The following is a 21,905-nucleotide window of genomic DNA, read 5'->3' as shown; positions in this document are numbered from 1 at the left end:
AAATTTATAAATTTCACTACACACAGCCTTTCCTGTTTTACACGTTTGTGGCTCTGAGCACTATGGGACTCAACTGCTGTGGTCATAAGTCCCCTAGAACTTAGAACTACTTAAACCTAACTAACCTAAGGACAGCACACAACACCCAGCCATCACGAGGCAGAGAAAATCCCTGACCCCACCGGGAATCGAACCCGGGAACTCGGGCGTGGGAAGCGAGAACGCTACCGCACGACCACGAGATGCGGGCTGTTTTACACGTGACAGGTTGTGAGTTCTGAAATGTATGAATGTGAGTTATTGTCAGTTGGAAACCTGTACTGTGTGCATTTACTGCCTAAAGGAGAACCAATAGATATATGAAAACAATAAAAAATTGAAAACCACGGATTATGCCCAGTATGAATGGGCAAGACATGTTTGGTTAGAGACAAAATACACATTCATTTGCAAGAGACAGAATTTTTCTAATCGGCATGATAAACACAACAGATTTCTTTAGATTATTTCAGAATGCAAGAGTAATTCACTGAAAGGCATTTTACAACAAAGCAGTTGATTTTGGATGACTTTGTTATATTGTACTCCTCTTGTAGCCCCTTAATGAATAGTTGTGAGGTACGAAAGATGGTAAGGTAGCTGGAGGGGTAGGCAGAAGGCAGAGCACGGAGGTATTAAATTTTCTTTATATAAATGTGTTGTGATGGTATTAGTCTACCTGCTCTCGAAAGGAGGAAACGGTTCTTAATTTTAATACATTAAAGTTTCTGAGTCCCACCTACAGTGAAAAGCTTACATGTTACCACACCTGAAGAAATTAAAAGCTGAAGGTCTAAAGAGATTGTGCCTCGCACGTGGGTCATGGAGTGCAATACAGAAATTTCTGCTTCAGTTCTGTAAAACAGTTGAGTACCCCCAGTTTGATTGTGGATCCACGGTTTATGCCTCAGGTAGGCCGTTGTATCTTAAAATTATTGGGCTGCTCTACGTGAAGGGATTAGGATGGCAACAGGGACATACAAAACCAGTCTATGGTTCTTCTTGCCATCTTGCAGCAGCTTTGTTAGTTCTACCAGGAGTTCAGAGTCACAGCAGTACAATGCTGTTTGTAACTGATAATATTTAAGGATTATGTGTGCCAGCTATATGAATTTAATTACGGTTCATCATAATTGCTTCTGTTCCCACATGAATTATCCATTTTGACCAATGCCATAATAAAGCAGTTATACATAATAGAATTGCTTAACACCTTGTTTTGAAGTGTTTAAACTAGAACTCCTAACATTTTTCATCCACAAATAAAGATTTGAAAACAGCGATTTGCATATTATTAAGGATAGTGTCAGAATCAATTTTTTTTTCCTTGTACATTAATTTTAATGAATTTGAGACAAAACTAAACACTGACAGTTGGATCTATCTGTTGTTGACAAGGGCCTTAACGGCCAAAAGCCATAACTGTGAGAGTGTTTTTGTTGTGCCTATCTGCGACTGAGCATCTCCGCTACATGGTGAGTAAAAACTTTCCTTCTCATAATATTGGTACACTGAAATACAATTCTAAAGCTTCAAAATCATATATTTATTTTCAACACAGTCACCATTAAGACTAACACACTTCCCCCAACATTTAACAAGTTTTTTCATTTCCTCACTGAAAAATTCTTCTGACTTTTCTTGAATCCAGGGCTCTACTGCTGCCTTCACCTCATCGTCCAAAATGTAAAAATTACCCTTGAAGTCTCCCTTGGATAGAGGAAAAAAATAAAAATCACAAGGTGCAAGATAGCGGAAGTTAGGAGGGTTTGGAATCTGTTCAAGCTTCAGATTTGCAATTGAGGTTTGCGGACAAGCGTTGTCATGTTGCAAGACAGTTGTTCATTAATGAAGCCGACATGTTCCTTGGATATTCCAGTGTGGTTTGTGATGTACAACTGAGTGATTCACCAATCATTTTGAATCAAATTGTTGATGAGTTTTCAGTGTTTATCATCTGTGACAGTGATTGGATGTCTTTTGTATGATTCAACAACAGTTATAGCTTTTCCAGGCTAGCAACTCCAAAATTGTATTGCCCATCGATTTACTGTGGACCTATCAGCAGCATCATCACCATAAATAGCCTTTAAATGATGATGAGTCTTACTAGAAGTCATGTTTTCAGTGTTTAAAAATTCGATAACAGCACACTGCTTAGCTTGTGTTGACATAGCAGTAAAACACATTTCCATATTTCTGCTACTCACAATGCCCTGGATGAATGCGACACATTCGAACTGCACATGCATATGGGCCACATGGCATGTCTCTCATGGTCATTTTGTTCACTTTCTACAAATATGTATGTGTTACTTTTCAGCCTACCCTTGTATTTGCAGAGGACATGCAGGTCTATCCTTTGACATATGATGAAAGCATTCTCTTGAGTAAAATATTGCAGAGATAACATAGTTCCCAATTTGGATCTCTGGGCAGGGAGTACATGGGAGGATACTGTAATCACAAAAAACAAAGCTGGCATTCTGCAGGATGGAGTGTGGAATGTTAGATCCCTTAATCAGGTAGGTAGGTTAGAGGATTTAAAAACAGTAATGGATAGGTTGAAATTAGATATAGTGAGAGTTAATGTAGTGTGGTACTAGGAAGAAGTGAACTTTTGGTCAGGTGAGTACATGCTTATAAATAAAAAGTAGAAAGGAGTTGGTCTGATACTGAATAGAAAAACGGAAATGTAGGTAAGCTACTATGAACAGCATAAAGAACATGGTATCATAGCAGAAAGATACATAACAAGCACCTACCACAGAGCAAAATTCTACATGCCTAGTTGTCCAGGTGAAGATATTGAAAGAATGAATATTTCTTTCATCTCATTATAAAGACATTTAAGGGGGACAAATATTTAATGGTTATAGGATGCAGGAATTCAGTTCTAGGAAAGAGAAGAGAAAGAAAAAAATGTGAGATCATGGACTAGGGGAAACTATGAAAAGTGAATCCACATGGTAGAATTTTGCACAGAGCACAATTTAGCCATTGCTAACACTTGGTTTGAGAATAACTAAAGAATGTTGTGTATATGGAAGAGACTGGAGTCACTGGAAGGATTCAGATAGTTTACATAATGGTTAGGGCAGATTTTTTGAAACTAGATTTTAAACTGTAAAATATTTACAGGGGCAAACAAAGACTCTGACCACAATTTACTGGCTATGAATTGCATATTAAATCTGAAGAAATTGCAGGAAGTTCAGGAACTAAGGAGATGGGACCAGAATAAGTGAAAAGAAACAGAAGTTGTCAAGAATGTCAAAGGAAGGATTAGGCAACAATTAGCTGAAGCAAGGGAAAGGAATAGAATAGAAGATGGATGAGCAGTTTTAAGATGAAACGGAGAATGCAGCAGGGGATTTAATAGGCCAAAAGGCAAGATGCAGTAGAAATCCTTGAATAGCATGTGAAATATTAAATTCAGGTAAATGACAAAAAAGAAAATATAAAAATGTGGCAAATGAAACAAGCAAAAGTTAATAAAGACACCTAAAAAATTATACTGACAGAAATTGCAAAGTGACAAAGCTAGTAGAGAAATGCAAAACTATAGAAACATGGATGACCAAATGAAAGATAGGTTCTACTACAGGAAAATAAGAAAGGCCTTTGGAGAAAAGAGAAGCATCTATATAAATATTAAGTGCTCAGAAGGCAAGACAATGGTAAGCAAAGAGGGGAAATGTAAAAAGTGGAAGGAATATATAGAAGGGCTGTGCAAGGGAAATGCACTAGAAGATGCTATTATAGAAAGGGAAGAGGAAATGATGATCTGTGAGAAGAATTTGACAGAGCACTTTTAAGACCAAAGTCGAAACAAGACACATAGTATAGATGACATCTCCCAGTTGCTGCAGTCCTTGGGAGATACAGCCATGGCAAAACTATTCCATCTGGTATGTGTAGGTTCTGGAAAAATTAAGGAACATGCAAAGCAGTACTGACCCTAAGACTTGACTTAGAAGAGAAATGGAAAGTACACAAACAAACAATAACAACAAGAGAATGTTTTTGCCAGTGTAGACTGGAATACTCTCTATGAAATGTTGACGGTATCATGGATAAAATACAAAGAGCAAAATGTTATATACTACATGCAGTTAAGCGTCAAAGAGCATAAAAGGAAAGCAGTAATTGAGAAGAAGGGAGTGAGGATTGTAGCCTACCCCTGATGTTATTCAATCTTAACCAATTTTGATTCCATCAGGAACTGTTGCTAACAGTGCCCATATATGGTACAGGAGAGGCACACAGCAGTTAGTTGCATCCCATTAGTTTTGATTATGCTTGCAAATCAAGATTTTGGCTGTAAATAGCCATCTTCAGTGCATTTTCATTACAATTCAACAGACTCTTGGCAGTTCATGTCACCATGTGTTCTTACAGGTGTATATGCAGGAGGACACCTATAAGAACATACGGTGACATGAACTGCTGTGTGCCTCTCCTTCCGTTATTCAATCTGTACCAGCAACAACAACAACAACAACAACAACAACAATAATAATAATAATAAAATTTTTAACAGAACGATGACTAGCTGATCAGATCCATGTAATAATCAAAAATAACAGGATACCCCAGTCAGAATTAGAAAACATCAAACAACAAGTACAACAAATACTGGAACAAAATAATGTGCAATCAGAAGAAGAAGAAAACACAGTAATGGACTCCGAACATCCCAGAGCAAACAGACAAAGAACAACACGCATCAATTAAACAATCAGAAGAAAACGAAATCTTAAGACAGCCACCAGAGCAAGCACAAACAGAACACGAAGTGCCACATGTTAGATATAGCATAAAAATTTCAGCTAACATATATAGAATACAAAGACACAAATACAGACATTAGACCATTCTTGCATAGACCACCAAATAACCCACAAGTCGAAACAGCAATAACAATTATCAACACAATCATACACAGCAATATAAATGAAAATACAACTATGGAAGAGTTACAATTACTGGTTTATACAGGGTGTTACAAAAAGGTACGGCCAAACTTTCAGGAAACATTCTTCACACACAAAGAAAGAAAATAAGTTATGTGGACATGTGTCCGGAAACGTTTACTTTCCATGTTAGAGCTCATTTTATTACTTCTCTTCAAATCACATTAATCATGGAATGGAAACACACAGCAACAGAACGTACCAGTGTGACTTCAAACACTTTGTTACAGGAAATGTTCAAAATGTCCTCCATTAGCGAGGATACGTGCATCCACCCTCCATCGCATGGAATCCCTGATGCGCTGATGCAGCCCTGGAGAATGGCGTATTGTATCACAGCCATCCACAATACGAGCACGAAGAGTCTCTACATTTGGTACCGGGGTTGCGTAGACAAGAGCTTTCAAATGCCCCCATAAATGAAAGTCAAGAGGGTTGAGGTCAGGAGAGCGTGGAGGCCATGGAATTGGTCCGCCTCTACCAATCCATCGGTCGCCGAATCTGTTGTTGAGAAGCATACGAACACTTCAACTGAAATGTGCAGGAACTCCATCGTGCATGAACTCCATGTTGTGTCGTACTTGTAAAAGCACATGTTCTAGTAGCACAGGTAGAGTATCCCATATGAAATCATGATAACGTGCTCCATTGAGCATAGGTGGAAGAAAATGGGGCCCAACCAAGACATCACCAACAATGCCTGCCCAAACGTTCACAGAAAATCTGTGTTGATGACGTGATTGCACAATTGCGTGTGGATTCTCGTCAGCCCACACATGTTGATTGTGAAAATTTATAATTTGATCATGTTGGAATAAAGCCTCATCCGTAAAGAGAACATTTGCACTGAAATGAGGATTGACACGTTGTTGGATGAACTATTTGCAGAAGTGTCCCGTGGAGGCCAATCAGCTGCTGATAGTGCCTGCACACACTGTACATGGTACGGAAACAACTGATTCTCCCCGTAGCACTTTCCATACAGTGACGTGGTCAACATTACCTTGTACAGCAGCAACTTCTCTGACACTGACATTAGGGTTATCATCAATTGCACGAAGAATTGCCTCATCCATTGCAGGTTCCTAGGTCTTCCCCAGTTGCGAGTCATAGGCTGGAATGTTCCATGCTCCCTAAGATGCCGATCAATTGCTTTGAACGTCTTCCTGTCGGGACACCTTCGTTCTGGAAATCTGTCTCGATACAAACGTACCGCGACCCGGCTATTGCCCCGTGCTAATCCATACATCAAATGGGCATTTTCCAACTCTGCATTTGTAAACATTGCACTGACTGCAAAACCACGTTCGTGATGAACACTAACATGTTGATGCTACGTATTGATGTGCTTGATGCTAGTACTGTAGAGCAATGAGTCGCATGTCAGCACAAGCACCAAAGTCAACATTACCTTCCTTGAATTGGGCCAACTGTCGGTGAATCGAGGAAGTACAGTACATACTGACGAAACTAAAATGAGCTCTAACATGGAAATTAAGCGTTTCTGGACACATGTCCACATAACATCTTTTCTTTATTTGTGTGTGAGGAATGTTTCCTGAAAGTTTGGCAGTATCTTTTTGTAACACCCTGTATAGGAGCACACACTCACTAAATATACACACCAGGCAGATATCAGAATCAACCAACACACAGAAGAAACCCACAAAACCAGCATTGCAACACAGGCTACAGATCAGATAGAAAAACTGAGAAAAGACATCGGACAGCTAACACAATTTATAAGAAATGAAATATCAGACAAAAACGAAAGAGGTTAGGTAAAATCTCACAAGAAGAAGCGATAGAGCAATAGATGAAAAGAAGCAGAAATTACAAGCATTGGGCAAATGACTTGGAAGATATAAAAAAAGTGAAAATAGAAGGAAACAAAACCAAATATTCAACACGAACCAAAAGAAATTTTAGCAGACAATAGATAACACACACATTAAAATAGACAATCCACCAAACATAACAGACATGGAACACTTCTGGAGCAACATATGGTCAAACCTGGTACAACATAACAGACATGCATGGCGGATACAAGCAGAAACACACACACACACACACACACACACACACACACACACACACACACACAAGATGATACCACAAATACCTGGAGTGATAATTTTGCTACATGAAATCACTCGAGCAATTAATTCTACGCACAATTGGAAAGCCCCTGGAAAAGATAAAATAGCAAATTTCTGGTTAAAGAAGTTCACCTCAACACATTATTTAACAGTTACATTGCAGACCCATACACAGTCCCGGATACAGTTACACAAGGAATAACTTATCTGAAACCTAAAGTTGTAGCAGACCCAGCAAAATATCATCCCATAACATGCGTACCAACAGTATACAAGATATTAACTTCAGTCATTACACCGAAATTAATGGCGCATACAATACAGAACAAAATTATAAATGAAGAACAAAAAGGCTGCTGCAAAGGAGCACGAGGATGTAAAGAGCAACTGATAGCAGATGCCGAGGTGACATACCAAGCTAAAACTAAACAAAGGTCACTACACTACGCATACATTGATTACCAAAAAGCTTTTGATAGTGTACCTCCACTCATGGTTACTATAAATATTGGAAATATATAAAGTAGATTCTAAATTGATACATTTCCTAAACATAGTAATGAAAAATTGGAAAACCACACTTAATATCCAAATAAATTCAAATATCATCACATCACAGCCAATACAGATTAAGCGTGGAATATACCAAGGAGACTCATTAAGTCCTTTCTGGTTCTGCCTTGCTCTGAACCCACTATCCAACATGCTAAATAATACAAATTACGGATACAATATTACTGGAACATACCCACACAAAATCACACATTTGCTATACATGGATGATCTAAAACTACTGGCAGCAACAAATCAACAACTCAACCAATTACTAAAGATAACAGAAGTATTCAGCAATGATATAAATATGGCTTTTGGAACAGACAAATGTAAGAAAAATAGCATAGTCAAGGGAACACACACTAAACAAGAAGATTACGTAATGGATAACCACAGCGACTGCATAGAAGCAATGGAAAAAACAGATGCCTATAAATATCTAGGATACAGACAAAAAATAGGAATAGATAGTACAAATATTAAAGAAGAACTAAAAGAAAAATATAGACAAAGACTAACAAAAATACTGAAAACAGAATTGACAGCAAGAAACAAGACAAAAGCTATAAGTACTTATGCTATACCAATATTGACCTACTCATTTGGAGTAGTGAAATAGAGTAACGCAAACCAAGAAGCACTCAATACACTTACACGATCACAATGCCACAAATATAGAATACATCACATACATTCAGCAACAGAAAGATTCACATTAAGCAGAAAGGAAGGCGGAAGGGGATTTATCGACATAAAAAACCTACATTATGGACAGGTAGACAATTTAAGAAAATTCTTTCTAGAACGCGCAGAAACTAGCAAAATACACAAAGCAATCACTCATATAAATACATCGGCTACACCACTGTAATTTCATAACCACTTCTACAACCCTTTAGATCACATAACACCAACAGATACGAAGAAAGTAAATTGGGAAAAGAAAACACTACACGGCAAGCACCCGTATCATCTAACACAGCCACACATCGATCAAGACGCATCCAACACATGGCTAAGAAAAGGCAATATATACAGTGAGACGGAAGGATTCATGATTGCAATACAGGATCAAACAATAAACACCAGATATTACAGCAAGCATATTATTAAAGATCCCAATACCACAACAGATAAATGCAGACTTTGCAAACAACAAATAGAAACAGTAGATCACATCACAGGCGGATGTACAATACTAGCAAATACAGAATACCCCAGAAGACATGACAATGTAGCAAAAATAATACATCAGCAACTTGCCATACAACATAAACTAATAAAACAACATGTTCCCACATACAAGTATGCACCACAAAATGTACTGGAGAATGATGAATACAAATTATACTGGAACAGAACCATTATAACAGATAAAACACCACCACATAACAAACCTGACATCATACTTACCAATAAAAAGAAGAAATTAACACAACTAATCGAAATATCCATACACAATACAACAAATATACAAAAGAAAACAGGAGAAAAAATTGAAAAATACATCCAACTGGCTGAGGAAGTCAAAGACATGTGGCATCAGGATACAGTTGACATCATACCAATTATACTATCAACTACAGGAGTCATACCACACAATATCCACCAATACATCAATGCAATACAGCTACATCCAAACATATATATATACAACTACAGAAATCCATAATTATTGATACATGTTCAATTACCCGAAAGTTCCTAAATGCAATATAACATATACCGTACAGTTAAAAGGAAGTGACGCTTGATCAAAGTCCGCGTCACTTTCCATTTTTAACCAGACTTAACGTCTGAGAAAGTAAAGAAATAATAATAAATAATGTAAATCAAGGAGAAATTTGCAGAGGAAATTAGAAATCAGGCAGAAGAAATAAAAACATTGAGATTTGTTGATAACGTTTTGTTTCCATCAGAGACTGCAAGGGGTTTGCAAGAGCAACTGGATGAAAGGGACACTGTCTTGACAAGTGGTTATAAGATAAACATCAACAAAAGTAAAGCAAGAGAAATGGGATCTAACTAGATGAAATTGGGATAGATTATAAAATTATACACTAAAAGTAGTTACTGAATAGCAAGAAAAGTGTTTCTGAAAAAGAAAATTTACCATCATAGAGCATAAATTTAAATGTTAGGAAGCCTTTCCTGAAGGTATTTGTCAGAAGTGTTGCCTTGCACAGAAGTGAAATGTGGTTGTTATATAGTTCAGAAAAGGAAAGAATCTAAGCTTTCCTGATGTGGTGCTACAGAAGAAGATGGGTGAATTGAATAGCTAATGAGGAGATACATTTATTCTCTCCCAAATTTGAAACTGTATCACATAACTTGATGGAAAGAATGAAAGTGTAGCTAGAATACATCTTTATGCATCATCATTTTGGCATAGTGGAAGCTGTTAGGAGGAAGGGGGGGGGGGGGGGAGGTTAAAAAGTGCAGGACAAGGCCAAAGCATGACTACAATAAGTAGGTTGAAATGGGTGTAAGTTGCGATATTGCAGTAGTTATGCAGAGCCAAAGAAGCTTGCTCAGCAGAAAGTAGTGTGAAGAGCTGCATCAAACCAGTCTTCAGACTGAAGACCATCACAATGTATTTTCATTGGTATAACTTAACAAATAATAAATAAGAGACAAAGATGAGTGAGACTAGATGGTAATGACCAGTGAGACTCTGGAATCCATGCCTTTCCAGTCAAATAAAACAAGGAAAAGTAGTTAGTTATCTTTTTTAATACCATTATAGAATTTGAATATGGAGTGATTTAACTTTTTGAGTGCCAATGGTTTCTGCCTGAAACCATTATATTTTTTAAGTGCAGTGCTGTTCATGAGATACAACAGATGTTATTGCAGGACAGAAACATCTAGTGGAACACTGAGAAACTTATACAAATGTAGTGCATTGTACCACTCACATACAGCGCTCAGAGCAACAGTCGGCACGGAAATTGTGCTACATACTAAGGAGCTCATTAACAGTGAAAGTAAGTATATCTTAAGTTACTGTAGTGTAAATCTGAGTTTATACTGCTGATGTTGTGACTGGTTTTGAAATGAAACCACTGGAGCTGTATGTACTTTTGATAGAAATTTACTAAAGTTTAGGCCCATTTTGCTTTTTATGTGAGACTATAATTTGTTTTTAGCATTATGAGTTCATTAAAGTTGTGAGATGTGGGATTGTCTCTGAGAAAAATTCAAAATTTCTTTCAAATCTGTCTCGTGAAATGATGGGTGGCTGAAAACTGTATGTCCCAGTGATTACTTAGTGTAACCACAACTTTAAAACGATTGTTTACATTTTGCAAATTTCTTCTTGTATTTGCCACTTAAAAATTTTTAAAATGATTTTTTTGTATTGTTGTGACTAGAGTGTTAAGATGCACCAAAAAAATATGCAACTTTTTCTGTTCCACTTGGTGAATCATAAAATTTCATCTGCCAGCTGGTGGAACCTGTTACCTTCTACTAGTCAGATTATCTTTATCAGAAAATTTTGTTTTAGTTTGATGCTGCACATTTCCATACCACAAATTTCCTTGTAGTCTTTCTGGTAAATAGGAAATAGCAACATGAGGCTGCACCTTGAGAGATCTATGAAACTTTTGTTGGACTTTATCAAATCATCCTAGGATTGATTATGTGACACCTGTTCAAAAAATTAAAGGCATTAATTTTCTGCATCCACAGTTCTCATGTATTACTCATTTTCTGAATTAGTGAGTGTTGTTTTCACAATCCTCACATACTTTTAAGCATGTTACTGGAACATTTTTCCAGATGATATGAGGGTGTCTTAACATTGGCAATTATAGGTGTGTCTGGTAGTGCACGCCGCGGAATTTGATTCCCCGCCAGACGTCATGGACGTCGAAGACCCGTAGAGGTCTCTACACCATCACGCTGTAAGCTGTGGTGGCGCGCGCCTCCTGGCCTGCATTTAGTGTGAGGGCACCACAGTGGAACACGTGGTCCCAGCCGCCAATAGTGGCACCCCCGATAGAGTATTTAAGTGCCTGCCTCTCACTCAACCAGTGAGTCTAATCTTGCATACCTCTCGGGATACATCGCCTCGCGTTAGATAGCTTACTTACTTTCTTGTTCCGTGTACAAGTGGACATGGTTGTTAGGTTTCCTTGTGACTCCGCTGTTTTGATCTTGTTGTTGTTCTTTCTGTCCTTTGTTGGTTGTGTCCATCCTTTCCGTTGTGTTGTTGTTTGCGGACCGCTCTGCGGGAACAGGTCGTGCCGCGCTTTCCGTCACTTCAACCCCACGACCGTTCCAGTCGCAGTTACAACAGTATGCCTCAAAATTATGTCAAGACAACAGTTCATGGTGTAAGACTACTAATGATGTTATGAGTATGCAGCAATATCGTTAGGGGATTGGTTTTCCATAGTGCTTGTTCACAATTTAGGACAAAAAGTGTTAGAAAATGGAACACACAAATACAATCCTCCACAGGCTGACTAGCGTTCCAAAGGGCAGTTGAATATAGTTGTGTCACAGTAACATATGGGAGTTGTAAGTATTACTGTTCAATGTTTTATGTCACTCAGTGCTAGATTGATTTTGGCAACAGATACCATAATAGCACAGAGAACACTTTAACAATCAGTTAAAAAGTTCAAACTGATCAGTTATCTCCACTCTGGTTTAGCAATAATGATGAGACAGGCAAAAACTGAAAATGTAGGCTGTTCACAGTATGACTCACCTAACGTGTGGCAGGTTTGTGTAGGAGCATGATACTGCTGCAGACCCTTGTGACAGCCACATTTTCCATCAGGAAGCAGGATATGGCCCTCCATACAAGGACCTTTGGTGAACAACTGATGGCAAGACCTTGTCTGTCTGTGATAACCAAGGGTTTGAGGTTTACAGCCACACTTTGCCAGAGCTGGGTTCTCAGCATCCTGCTGGAGTAGTTCACCCCAGGCACAAGGTCCTCGGGCTGGAGGTTGCTGCAGCTTGTAGCACTGGCCAGAAGGGGGCCACACTGCTTGCCCTAGAGGGCATGTTGCAACAGCGATACACTCTCCGATATCCCTGGAATATGTTGCACATTGTAAGTAAAGTTATGCAGCACTGGATGAGAACAGGAACCTCAAAACTTATTCCTAATACAAATATTTTTCTTGCTATTCTACTTAGTAATCACCTACATAAACAGTAATTATTGTGTCATATTCAGATCAAAGTTATATCATCTTGTCCTGTTTATCTCGGCTGTCTACAACAAGGATGACTTCCCAAATGCAAAATAAAACAAGGGATATGGTAGTTGGACACAGAAGTTGTTAAAAACTCATTGTGCATATTATTTGAGCTAACATTAATTACAAATAATGACCATAACCTATAAATAGTCATAAAAACAGGATTTCTTTTTTCACTTAAAAGAAAAATGTAAGAGATGGAAAAAAGGTTCTCATATTGTAATTATACTCTTAAACTACTTTTTAAAATTTTTCTGTCTCATGCTGGTACTGTGCAAAATGATTGTGCGAATACAGAGCAATTTTTAATGAAAGAATTCTAACTTGTTTGTGGAATGATTTCAGGAAGATCAAATATGTTATCATTCTCAGTGTCTAAAAACAGAAAAGTCATTTTATTGTAGATAAAATGTAGGTGCTCTGTGATAGGTGTCATAGATGTATTTATATTTTATTAAAAATTTCAGTGCCAGTTTGATATATGTGGTGTGTATATGTGTGTGTGTGTGTGTGTGTGTGTGTGGGGGGGGGGGGGGATGATTATGGGGGGGAGGGGGTAGAGAGAGATTTATATATAGCCCAAGAGGAATATGGTAGCACTGAAAAGTTGAGTCTTGCTCTTTTTCTTCTGACCATCTGTGTGTAGTGTTATTCATGTGGAAATGAGCAAAAGTTTTCTAAATGTTTGCAGATCGTATAACTGTGGTGGGACTTGGATACCAGTGTGGTATTCCCCTAGTGGAATGTGGAAAAAGTGCCTAAAAACCACATCCACCACTGAAAAGTTACGTATGCACCAGTTATAAGCACATGCTTATAAATGGTGTAGTGAAATTTTAATAATAATATTGCCCAAAGAAATACAACAGACACTGATACTGTTCACATAATCTATGGTGTTACCATATTTCTTTGTCACCTGTTAGTTTAATGAACAATATGCACAATCAAAATAAAGATTCCTGTTTGATGGAAGTTATCAGAAAGGGTAGGCTAAATACAGTTAGTGGTGGCATGTTTGTTGCTGTCAGAAATAATTTATCTTGTGGCAAAATTGAAGAAGATAGTTCCTGTGTGTAGGTATGGGCAGAGGTCATTGTTGGCAACCAGACTAAAATAATGATTGGATCCTTTTACTGACGTCCCAACTTAGATGATTCAGTTGCTGAAAACTTGAGTCTAATTTTCAATGCGTAATTAACTCGTGCAATAATAGTTGATGGTGACTTCAATTTATCCTTGACATGTTGGTGAAAATACATGTTTAAATCCGGCGGTATGCATAAAACATGATCCGAAACTGTGCTAAATACTTTCTCTGAAAATTATTTCGAATAATTGGTTCATGAGCCCACTCAGATAGTGAAAAGTTGTGAAAACACACTTGGTTTCTTAGTAACAAATGATTCTGAGCTAATAACTGGCATCAAAACTGATGCAGAGATTAGTGAACACAGAGTTGTCATAGTGAGACTGAATACAATGACTCCCAAATCCATCAAAAAATAAATGAAAAAAAAAATATATTCAAAACAGCAGATAAAAATTCTCATGATGCCTTCCTGAGAGACAGTCTCTACATCTACATCTACATCTACATCTACATCTATACTCCGCGAGCCACCTTACGGTGTGTGGCGGAGGGTACTTATTGTACCACTATCTGATCCCCCCCTTCCCTGTTCCATTCACGAATTGTGCGTGGGAAGAACGACTGCTTGTAAGTCTCCGTATTTGCTCTAATTTCTCGGATCTTTTCATTGTGATCATTACGCGAGATATATGTGGGCGGTAGTAATATGTTGCCCATCTCTTCCCGGAATGTGCTCTCTCGTAATTTCGATAATAAACCTCTCCGTATTGCGTAACGCCTTTCTTGAAGTGTCCGCCACTGGAGCTTGTTCAGCATCTCCGTAACGCTCTCGCGCTGACTAAATGTCCCCATGACGAATCGCGCTGCTTTTCGCTGGATCATGTCTATCTCTTCTATTAATCCAACCTGGTAAGGGTCCCATACTGATGAGCAATACTCAAGAATCGGACGAACAAGCGTTTTGTAAGCTACTTCTTTCGTCGATGAGTCACATTTTCTTAGAATTCTTCCTATGAGTCTCAACCTGGCGCCTGCTTTTCCCACTATTTGTTTTATGTGATCATTCCACTTCAGATCGCTCCGGATAGTAACTCCTAAGTATTTTACGGTCGTTACCGCTTCCAATGATTTACCACCTATGGCATAATCGTACTGGAATGGATTTCTGCCCCTATGTATGCGCATTATATTACATTTATCTACGTTTAGGGAAAGCTGCCAGCTGTCGCACCATGCATTAATCCTCTGCAGGTCCTCCTGGAGTACGTACGAGTCTTCTGATGTTGCTACTTTCTTGTAGACAACCGTGTCATCTGCAAATAGCCTCACGGAGCTACCAATGTTGTCAACTAAGTCATTTATGTATATTGTAAACAATAAAGGTCCTATCACGCTTCCCTGCGGTACTCCCGAAATTACCTCTACATCTGCAGATTTTGAACCGTTAAGAATGACATGTTGTGTTCTTTCTTCTAGGAAATCCTGAATCCAATCACAAACCTGGTCTGATATTCCGTAAGCTCGTATTTTTTTCACTAAACGTAAGTGCGGAACCATATCAAATGCCTTCCTGAAGTCCAGGAATACGGCATCAATCTGCTCGCCAGTGTCTACGGCACTGTGAATTTCTTGGGCAAATAGGGCGAGCTGAGTTTCACATGATCTCTGTTTGCGGAATCCATGTTGGTTATGATGAAGGAGATTTGTATTATCTAAGAACGTCATAATACGAGAACACAAAACATGTTCCATTATTCTACAACAGATTGACGTAAGCGAAATAGGCCTATAATTATTCGCATCTGATTTATGACCCTTCTTGAAAATGGGAACGACCTGCGCTTTCTTCCAGTCGCTAGGTACTTTACGTTCTTCCAGCGATCTACGATAAATTGCTGATAGAAAGGGGGCAAGTTCTTTAGCATAATCACTGTAGAATCTTAAGGGTATCTCGTCTGGTCCGGATGCTTTTCCGCTACTAAGTGATAGCAGTTGTTTTTCAATTCCGATATCGTTTATTTCAATATTTTCCATTTTGGCGTCCGTGCGACGGCTGAAGTCAGGGACCGTGTTACGATTTTCCGCAGTGAAACAGTTTCGGAACACTGAATTCAGTATTTCTGCCTTTCTTCGGTCGTCCTCTGTTTCGGTGCCATCGTGGTCAACGAGTGACTGAATAGGGGATTTAGATCCGCTTACCGATTTTACATATGACCAAAACTTTTTAGGGTTCTTGTTTAGATTGTTTGCCAATGTTTTATGTTCGAATTCGTTGAATGCTTCTCTCATTGCTCTCTTTACGCTCTTTTTCGCTTCGTTCAGCTTTTCCTTATCAGCTATGATTCGACTACTCTTAAACCTATGATGAAGCTTTCTTTGTTTCCGTAGTACCTTTCGTACATGATTGTTATACCACGGTGGATCTTTCCCCTCGCTTTGGACCTTAGTCGGTACGAACTTATCTAAGGCGCACTGGACGATGTTTCTGAATTTTTTCCATTTTTGTTCCACATCCTCTTCCTCAGAAATGAACGTTTGATGGTGGTCACTCAGATATTCTGCGATTTGTGCCCTATCACTCTTGTTAAGCAAATATATTTTCCTTCCTTTCTTGGCATTTCTTGTTACACTTGTAGTCATTGATGCAACCACTGACTTATGATCACTGATACCCTCTTCTACATTCACGGAGTCGAAAAGTTCCGGTCTATTTGTTGCTATGAGGTCTAAAACGTTAGCTTCACGAGTTGGTTCTCTAACTATCTGCTCGAAGTAATTCTCGGACAAGGCAGTCAGGATAATGTCACAAGAGTCTCTGTCCCTGGCTCCAGTTCTGATTGTGTGACTATCCCATTCTATGCCTGGTAGATTGAAGTCTCCCCCTATTACAATAGTATGATCACGAAACTTCTTCACGACGTTCTGCAGGTTCTCTCTGAGGCGCTCAACTACTACGGTTGCTGATGCAGGTGGTCTATAGAAGCATCCGACTATCATATCTGACCCACCTTTGATACTTAACCCAGATTATTTCACATTCGCATTCGCTAATAACTTCACTGGATATTATTGAATTCTTTACTGCTATAAATACTCCTCCACCATTGGCGTTTATCCTATCCTTGCGGTATATATTCCATTCTGTGTCTAGGATTTCGTTACTGTTCACTTCCGGTTTTAACCAACTTTCCGTTCCTAATACTATATGCGCACTATTTCCTTCAATAAGAGATACTAATTCAGGAACCTTGCCCTGGATACTCCTGCAGTTTACCAATATTACGTTAACTTTTCCTGTTTTTGGTCTCTGAGGACGGACGTTCTTTATCAACGATGATAATGTCCTCTCTGGTAAGCCATCAGGTATTTTATCGTTTCGCCCAAGGGGGGGTCCCTCTAACCTAAAAAACCCCCGTGTGCACGCCACACGTACTCTGCTACCCTAGTAGCTGCTTCCGGTGTGTAGTGCATGCCTGACCTGTCTAGGGGGACCCTTTCCTTAAAAAAATCAACAATGTAAGTGTAGACCAGATGTGGCTTGAATTCAAAGAAATAATATTGGCAGCAATTGTGATATTTATACCAAGTAAACTGACAAAAGATGGAGCTAATCCTTTTATGGTACACAATACAGGTTAAAACACTGTTTCAGAAACAACAAAAACAGCATACCAAATGAAAAAAAGTGCAAAACACGTGAGATTGGTAATCTTTTACAGAAGCTCGAACTTTAGCGCGAACTTCAATGAGATATGCTTATAATAGTTTTCACAATGAAACCTTGTTTCGAAATCTGGCAGAAAATCCAGTAAGATTCTGGGAGTATGCAAAGTATGTTAGCGACGAGACACAACCAGTGCCTTCTCTGCATGACAGCAATGGGAATAGTATTGATGGTAGTCTTGCTAAAGCAGAGATACTAAACATGGTTTTCCAAAATTCCTTCACCAAAGAAGGTGAAGTAAGTACCCCATAATTTGAATCAAGAACAGATGCCAACATGAGTAACTTAGAAGTAGATATTCTCCTTAATAAAAACAAGTCTTCCAGTCCAAACTGTACATCAATTAGGTTCCTTTCAGAGTATGCTATTGCAGTAGCTCCATACTTAACAATCATATGCAACCCGTCACTCAACAAAAGATCCCTACTGAAAGACTGGAAGGTCACACCAATATTCAAGAAAGGCAATTGGAGTAATCCACTAAATTACAGGCCCATATCATTAACGTCAATATGCAGTAGGATTTTGGAAAATATGTCGTCTACAACCATTATGAATTACGTCGAAAAGAATGGTCTGTTGATGCATAGCTAACATGGATTTGGAAAACATTGTTCTTGTGAAACGCAACTAGCTCTTTACTCACACAAAATGTTGAGTGCTATTGACAAAGGATTTCAAATTGATTCTGTATTTCTAGATTACCAGAAGGCTTTTTGGCACTGTACATCAGAAGCAACTTGCAATCAAATTGCATGCTTATAGAATGTTGTCTCAGTGCGCGACTGGGTTCATGATTTCCTCTCAAAGAGGTCACAGTTCATAGTAAGTGACAGGAAGTCATAGAGTAAAATAGAAGTGATTTGTGGCATTCCCCAGGGTAGTGTTGTGTGTCCTCTGTCTCCTAAATTGTTTATATAGATAAGAAACAACAATCTGAGCAGCCATCTTAGATTGTTTGCAGGTGATGCTGTTGTTCATTGTCTAGTAAAGTCATCAGAAGAACAAAATTGATTGCAAAACAATTTAGAGAAGATATCTGTATGGTATGAAAAAATGAGAGGTCATAAACTCCAATTACATAATAAATCAGTCAAGTCTAAAAACTTTGAATTCAACTAAATACCTAGGAATGACAATTACAAATAACTTAAATTGGAAACTACACATAGAAAATGTTGCTGGGAAGGCAAACCAAAAACTGCATTGTACGAGTAGAACACCTAGAAAATGCAACAGATCTAATCAAGAAACTGCCTACGCTATGCTTGTCCACCCTCTTTTGGAGTACTGCTATATGGTGTGGGATCGTTACCAGATAGGCCTAACAGAGTTAGTTGAGAATGTTCAAAGAAGGGCAGCACATTTTGTACTATCGGGAAACGCAGAAGAGAGTTAGAAAGGACAGGATACAGGATTTGGGGTGGACATCATTGAACCAAAGATGTTTCTTGTTGGGACAGGATCTTCTCATTAAATTTCAATCACCTAATTTCTCCTTTGAATGTGAAAATATTTTGTTGATGCTGAACTATGTAGGGAGAAATGACCATGATCAGAATAAAATAAGGGAAATGAGAACTCACATGGAAAGAGATAGGTGACCGTTTTTTCCATGTGCTGTTTGAGAGTGGAATAACTGAATTATTGTGAAGGTGGTTCGATGAACCCTCTGCCAGACACTTAAGTGTTATTTACAGAGTAGTGCTGTAGATGTAGATGTAGTTGTCCCAACTTGGGAGTTCTTTCAGTTCTTTGAGCTAGTCCTACACAATGTTAGGTAATTATGCGAAGACCTCCGTTCCACCAAAGTGAAGCACTGGAGATGAATTAATTGTTTAAAATGTATGGGCTGCTGATACGCTACACCATTTAATAACGCTTATGAACTGAGAATTACATAAGAATTTTCCTTAAAAACCTTTTTTTCAGAGGCTAAAGGTAGATAGCCATGTATGCGTCAATTTGTTAGCCCTTTGAAATGACATGACATTTATACATTACCAATAATCACTACACTATTATGGAAGGTGTGTTTGTATCCTGTCAGTTCAGAAAACTTACAGGATCAATTTTTCTCATATGCTAAGGGACTGTGCTTTTTATTGTAGACTGAGAATAATGATTTTTTCCAAAACTGTATGTAATTCAAGATTGAATTTTGAGGGAAAAAATTAAGCTGTTCTCTTACATGTTTGATAGCATACTTGTACGGTACTGTTTTACATCTCAATTCTGCAAAGAATGGTGCGAGGGAAAAGCAACTCAGTGAAGTGAATGATTTGCTACAGTACTCACGAATGTGTCACAGCAGGTTGTAGATAGTGGTTAAAGGGACAAGGCCCACGTTGGTGTGCAGGATAGCAGACATGACCAGTAAGTTCTGGGACCCGGAGGTGGCCTGGTAGGCAGCGACACAGTGGCTCCCCTTGTAGGCTTACCACCAGCTCTTGGCCCACTGGACAGGGTCCCTGTTGGAACACTCGGTAGCAGTGGCCATCAGCTGGCCATAGCACCAGCTGCCATCCTTGCAGAGCACACGGGTTGCGTGCAGTGTCACGGGCCCACCGTGGAGGTAACACAATCCCAGGCGCAGCAGAAGCAGCAGGGTCCGGGTTTGGGGTTGTTCCTTGACACACCATGAGAATGACCAGCAATGCCCACACCAGAGGTATCTCCTGCAGCAGTGAAATATTTTTTTCACTGAATAGTATGCACCCAAAGCTACAAAAGTTACTTTTGCACTTACTTTTTCAAGTGGAAAACTTATTGCTTTCAAGACATGATTTTTTTTTTGGGGGGGGGGGGGGGTGTGAATCTTCTTTGAAAATATTTGAATTTCAGAAATTAATTGTACTTAAAGTAAAGACAACCTTACAGCTTTGGACATCCAAGGATAAAACATGTTTTTCAAGGCCTGCAGGCCATTACATTAAAGTATGGGTATTCTGTGACAACCCTCATTTGTGGAAATTTCTACAAAATCATTTACTAGACAAAAGACTCATTTGACCATCTGGAACAACTGTGCCAAAGAAGTTAATACAAGATATGCTGAATCATCACAAAAGTGATGTGTTAATTGTATATCGTATTTCAGACGCCCACCTGAATGTTAATGGATGTGCATACCAAAAAGTAAGAACATTTGGACATTTACATTCATGACACGCTGTGGAAGCTGTGAAATACATACTAAGAAAAGAATGCGAAAATACAGTAATTTCATTGAACTGTTAAACTTTGTTTAATTTGCTAAAATCAGTAGATCCTCTAAGATATGAGAAATTAACTGAATTTTACATCAGTGCTTGGCAGAACATGATAATAATATTAAAAAAGGAAAATACTTCCTAATCCTGCAGAACATTAGGAAGTGTTTTACATTTTAATATTAATATGAAAATTTCCCTGGGAAGCACATCAACAATAAAAATCAGGATAGTATTTTAAGATTTTTGGATGTTTACTCAGCTGCATATTTTGAGAAAGCAAGTATCATTCCAGAATGAAAGTTTTACTTTGCAGCAGTGTGTGTCCTGATATGAAATTTCGTGGCAGAATACAACTGTGTACCAGACTGAGGCTCAAACTTGGGACCTTTGCGAGGGCTCTCCTGACTGAGCCACCAAAGCATGACCTCACAGCTTTACTTCTGCCAGTACCTCATCTCCTACCTTCCAAACTTTACTGAAGCTCTCGTGTGGAACTTGTAGAACTAGCACTCCTGGAGGAAAGGATATTGCGGAGACATGGCTTAGCCATAGTCTGGGGGATGCTTCCAGATTGAAATTTTCACTCTGTGGTGGAGTGTGGACTGATACGAAACTTCCCAGCAGATTAAAACTGTGTCAGACCAAAAGACTAACTTGGGACATAGGCAAGTTCTGTACCAACTGAGCTTCCCAAGTACAACTCACAACCTGTCCTCATAACTTTACTCCTCCCAGTACCTCATCTCCTACCTTCTGAACTTCACAGAAGCTACCAGGAAGTTTCATATCAGTGCACACTCCACTGCAGAGTGAAAATTTCATTCTGGAAACATCCCCCCAGGCTGTGGTTAAGCCATGTCTCTGCAGTATTCTTTCTTCCAGGCCTGCTAGTTCTATAAATTTCGCAGGAGGTAGTCTGTGAAGTTTAGAAGGTAGGAGACAATTTACTGGTGGAAGTAAAACTTTGAGGATGTCTTGT

The 21,905-nt window shown here is 38.8% G+C and overlaps 2 protein-coding genes across 2 annotated transcripts in view; one reads left to right on the top strand and one right to left on the bottom strand.

Annotated features, from left to right (window-relative positions):
• Positions 1-21,905, top strand: part of LOC124622260 (centrosomal protein of 135 kDa) — a 362,362-nt gene that overhangs the window by 146,758 nt on the left and 193,699 nt on the right. The window lies entirely within an intron of this gene.
• Positions 1-21,905, bottom strand: part of LOC124622261 — a 117,115-nt gene that overhangs the window by 16,966 nt on the left and 78,244 nt on the right. The window contains exons 3-4 of the mRNA XM_047147923.1: positions 20,010-20,389; positions 12,393-12,724 (exon numbers count right to left, since the gene is read on the bottom strand). Of these exons, the coding sequence (XP_047003879.1) occupies positions 12,393-12,724; positions 20,010-20,389 (712 nt within the window). The remainder of the gene's footprint in view (positions 1-12,392; positions 12,725-20,009; positions 20,390-21,905) is intronic.

The sequence above is a fragment of the Schistocerca americana genome, chromosome 7 (genome assembly GCF_021461395.2).
Source record: "Schistocerca americana isolate TAMUIC-IGC-003095 chromosome 7, iqSchAmer2.1, whole genome shotgun sequence".
Classification (NCBI taxonomy): Eukaryota; Metazoa; Arthropoda; class Insecta; order Orthoptera; family Acrididae; genus Schistocerca; species Schistocerca americana.
This window is presented reverse-complemented; position numbering and strand designations above follow the sequence as displayed.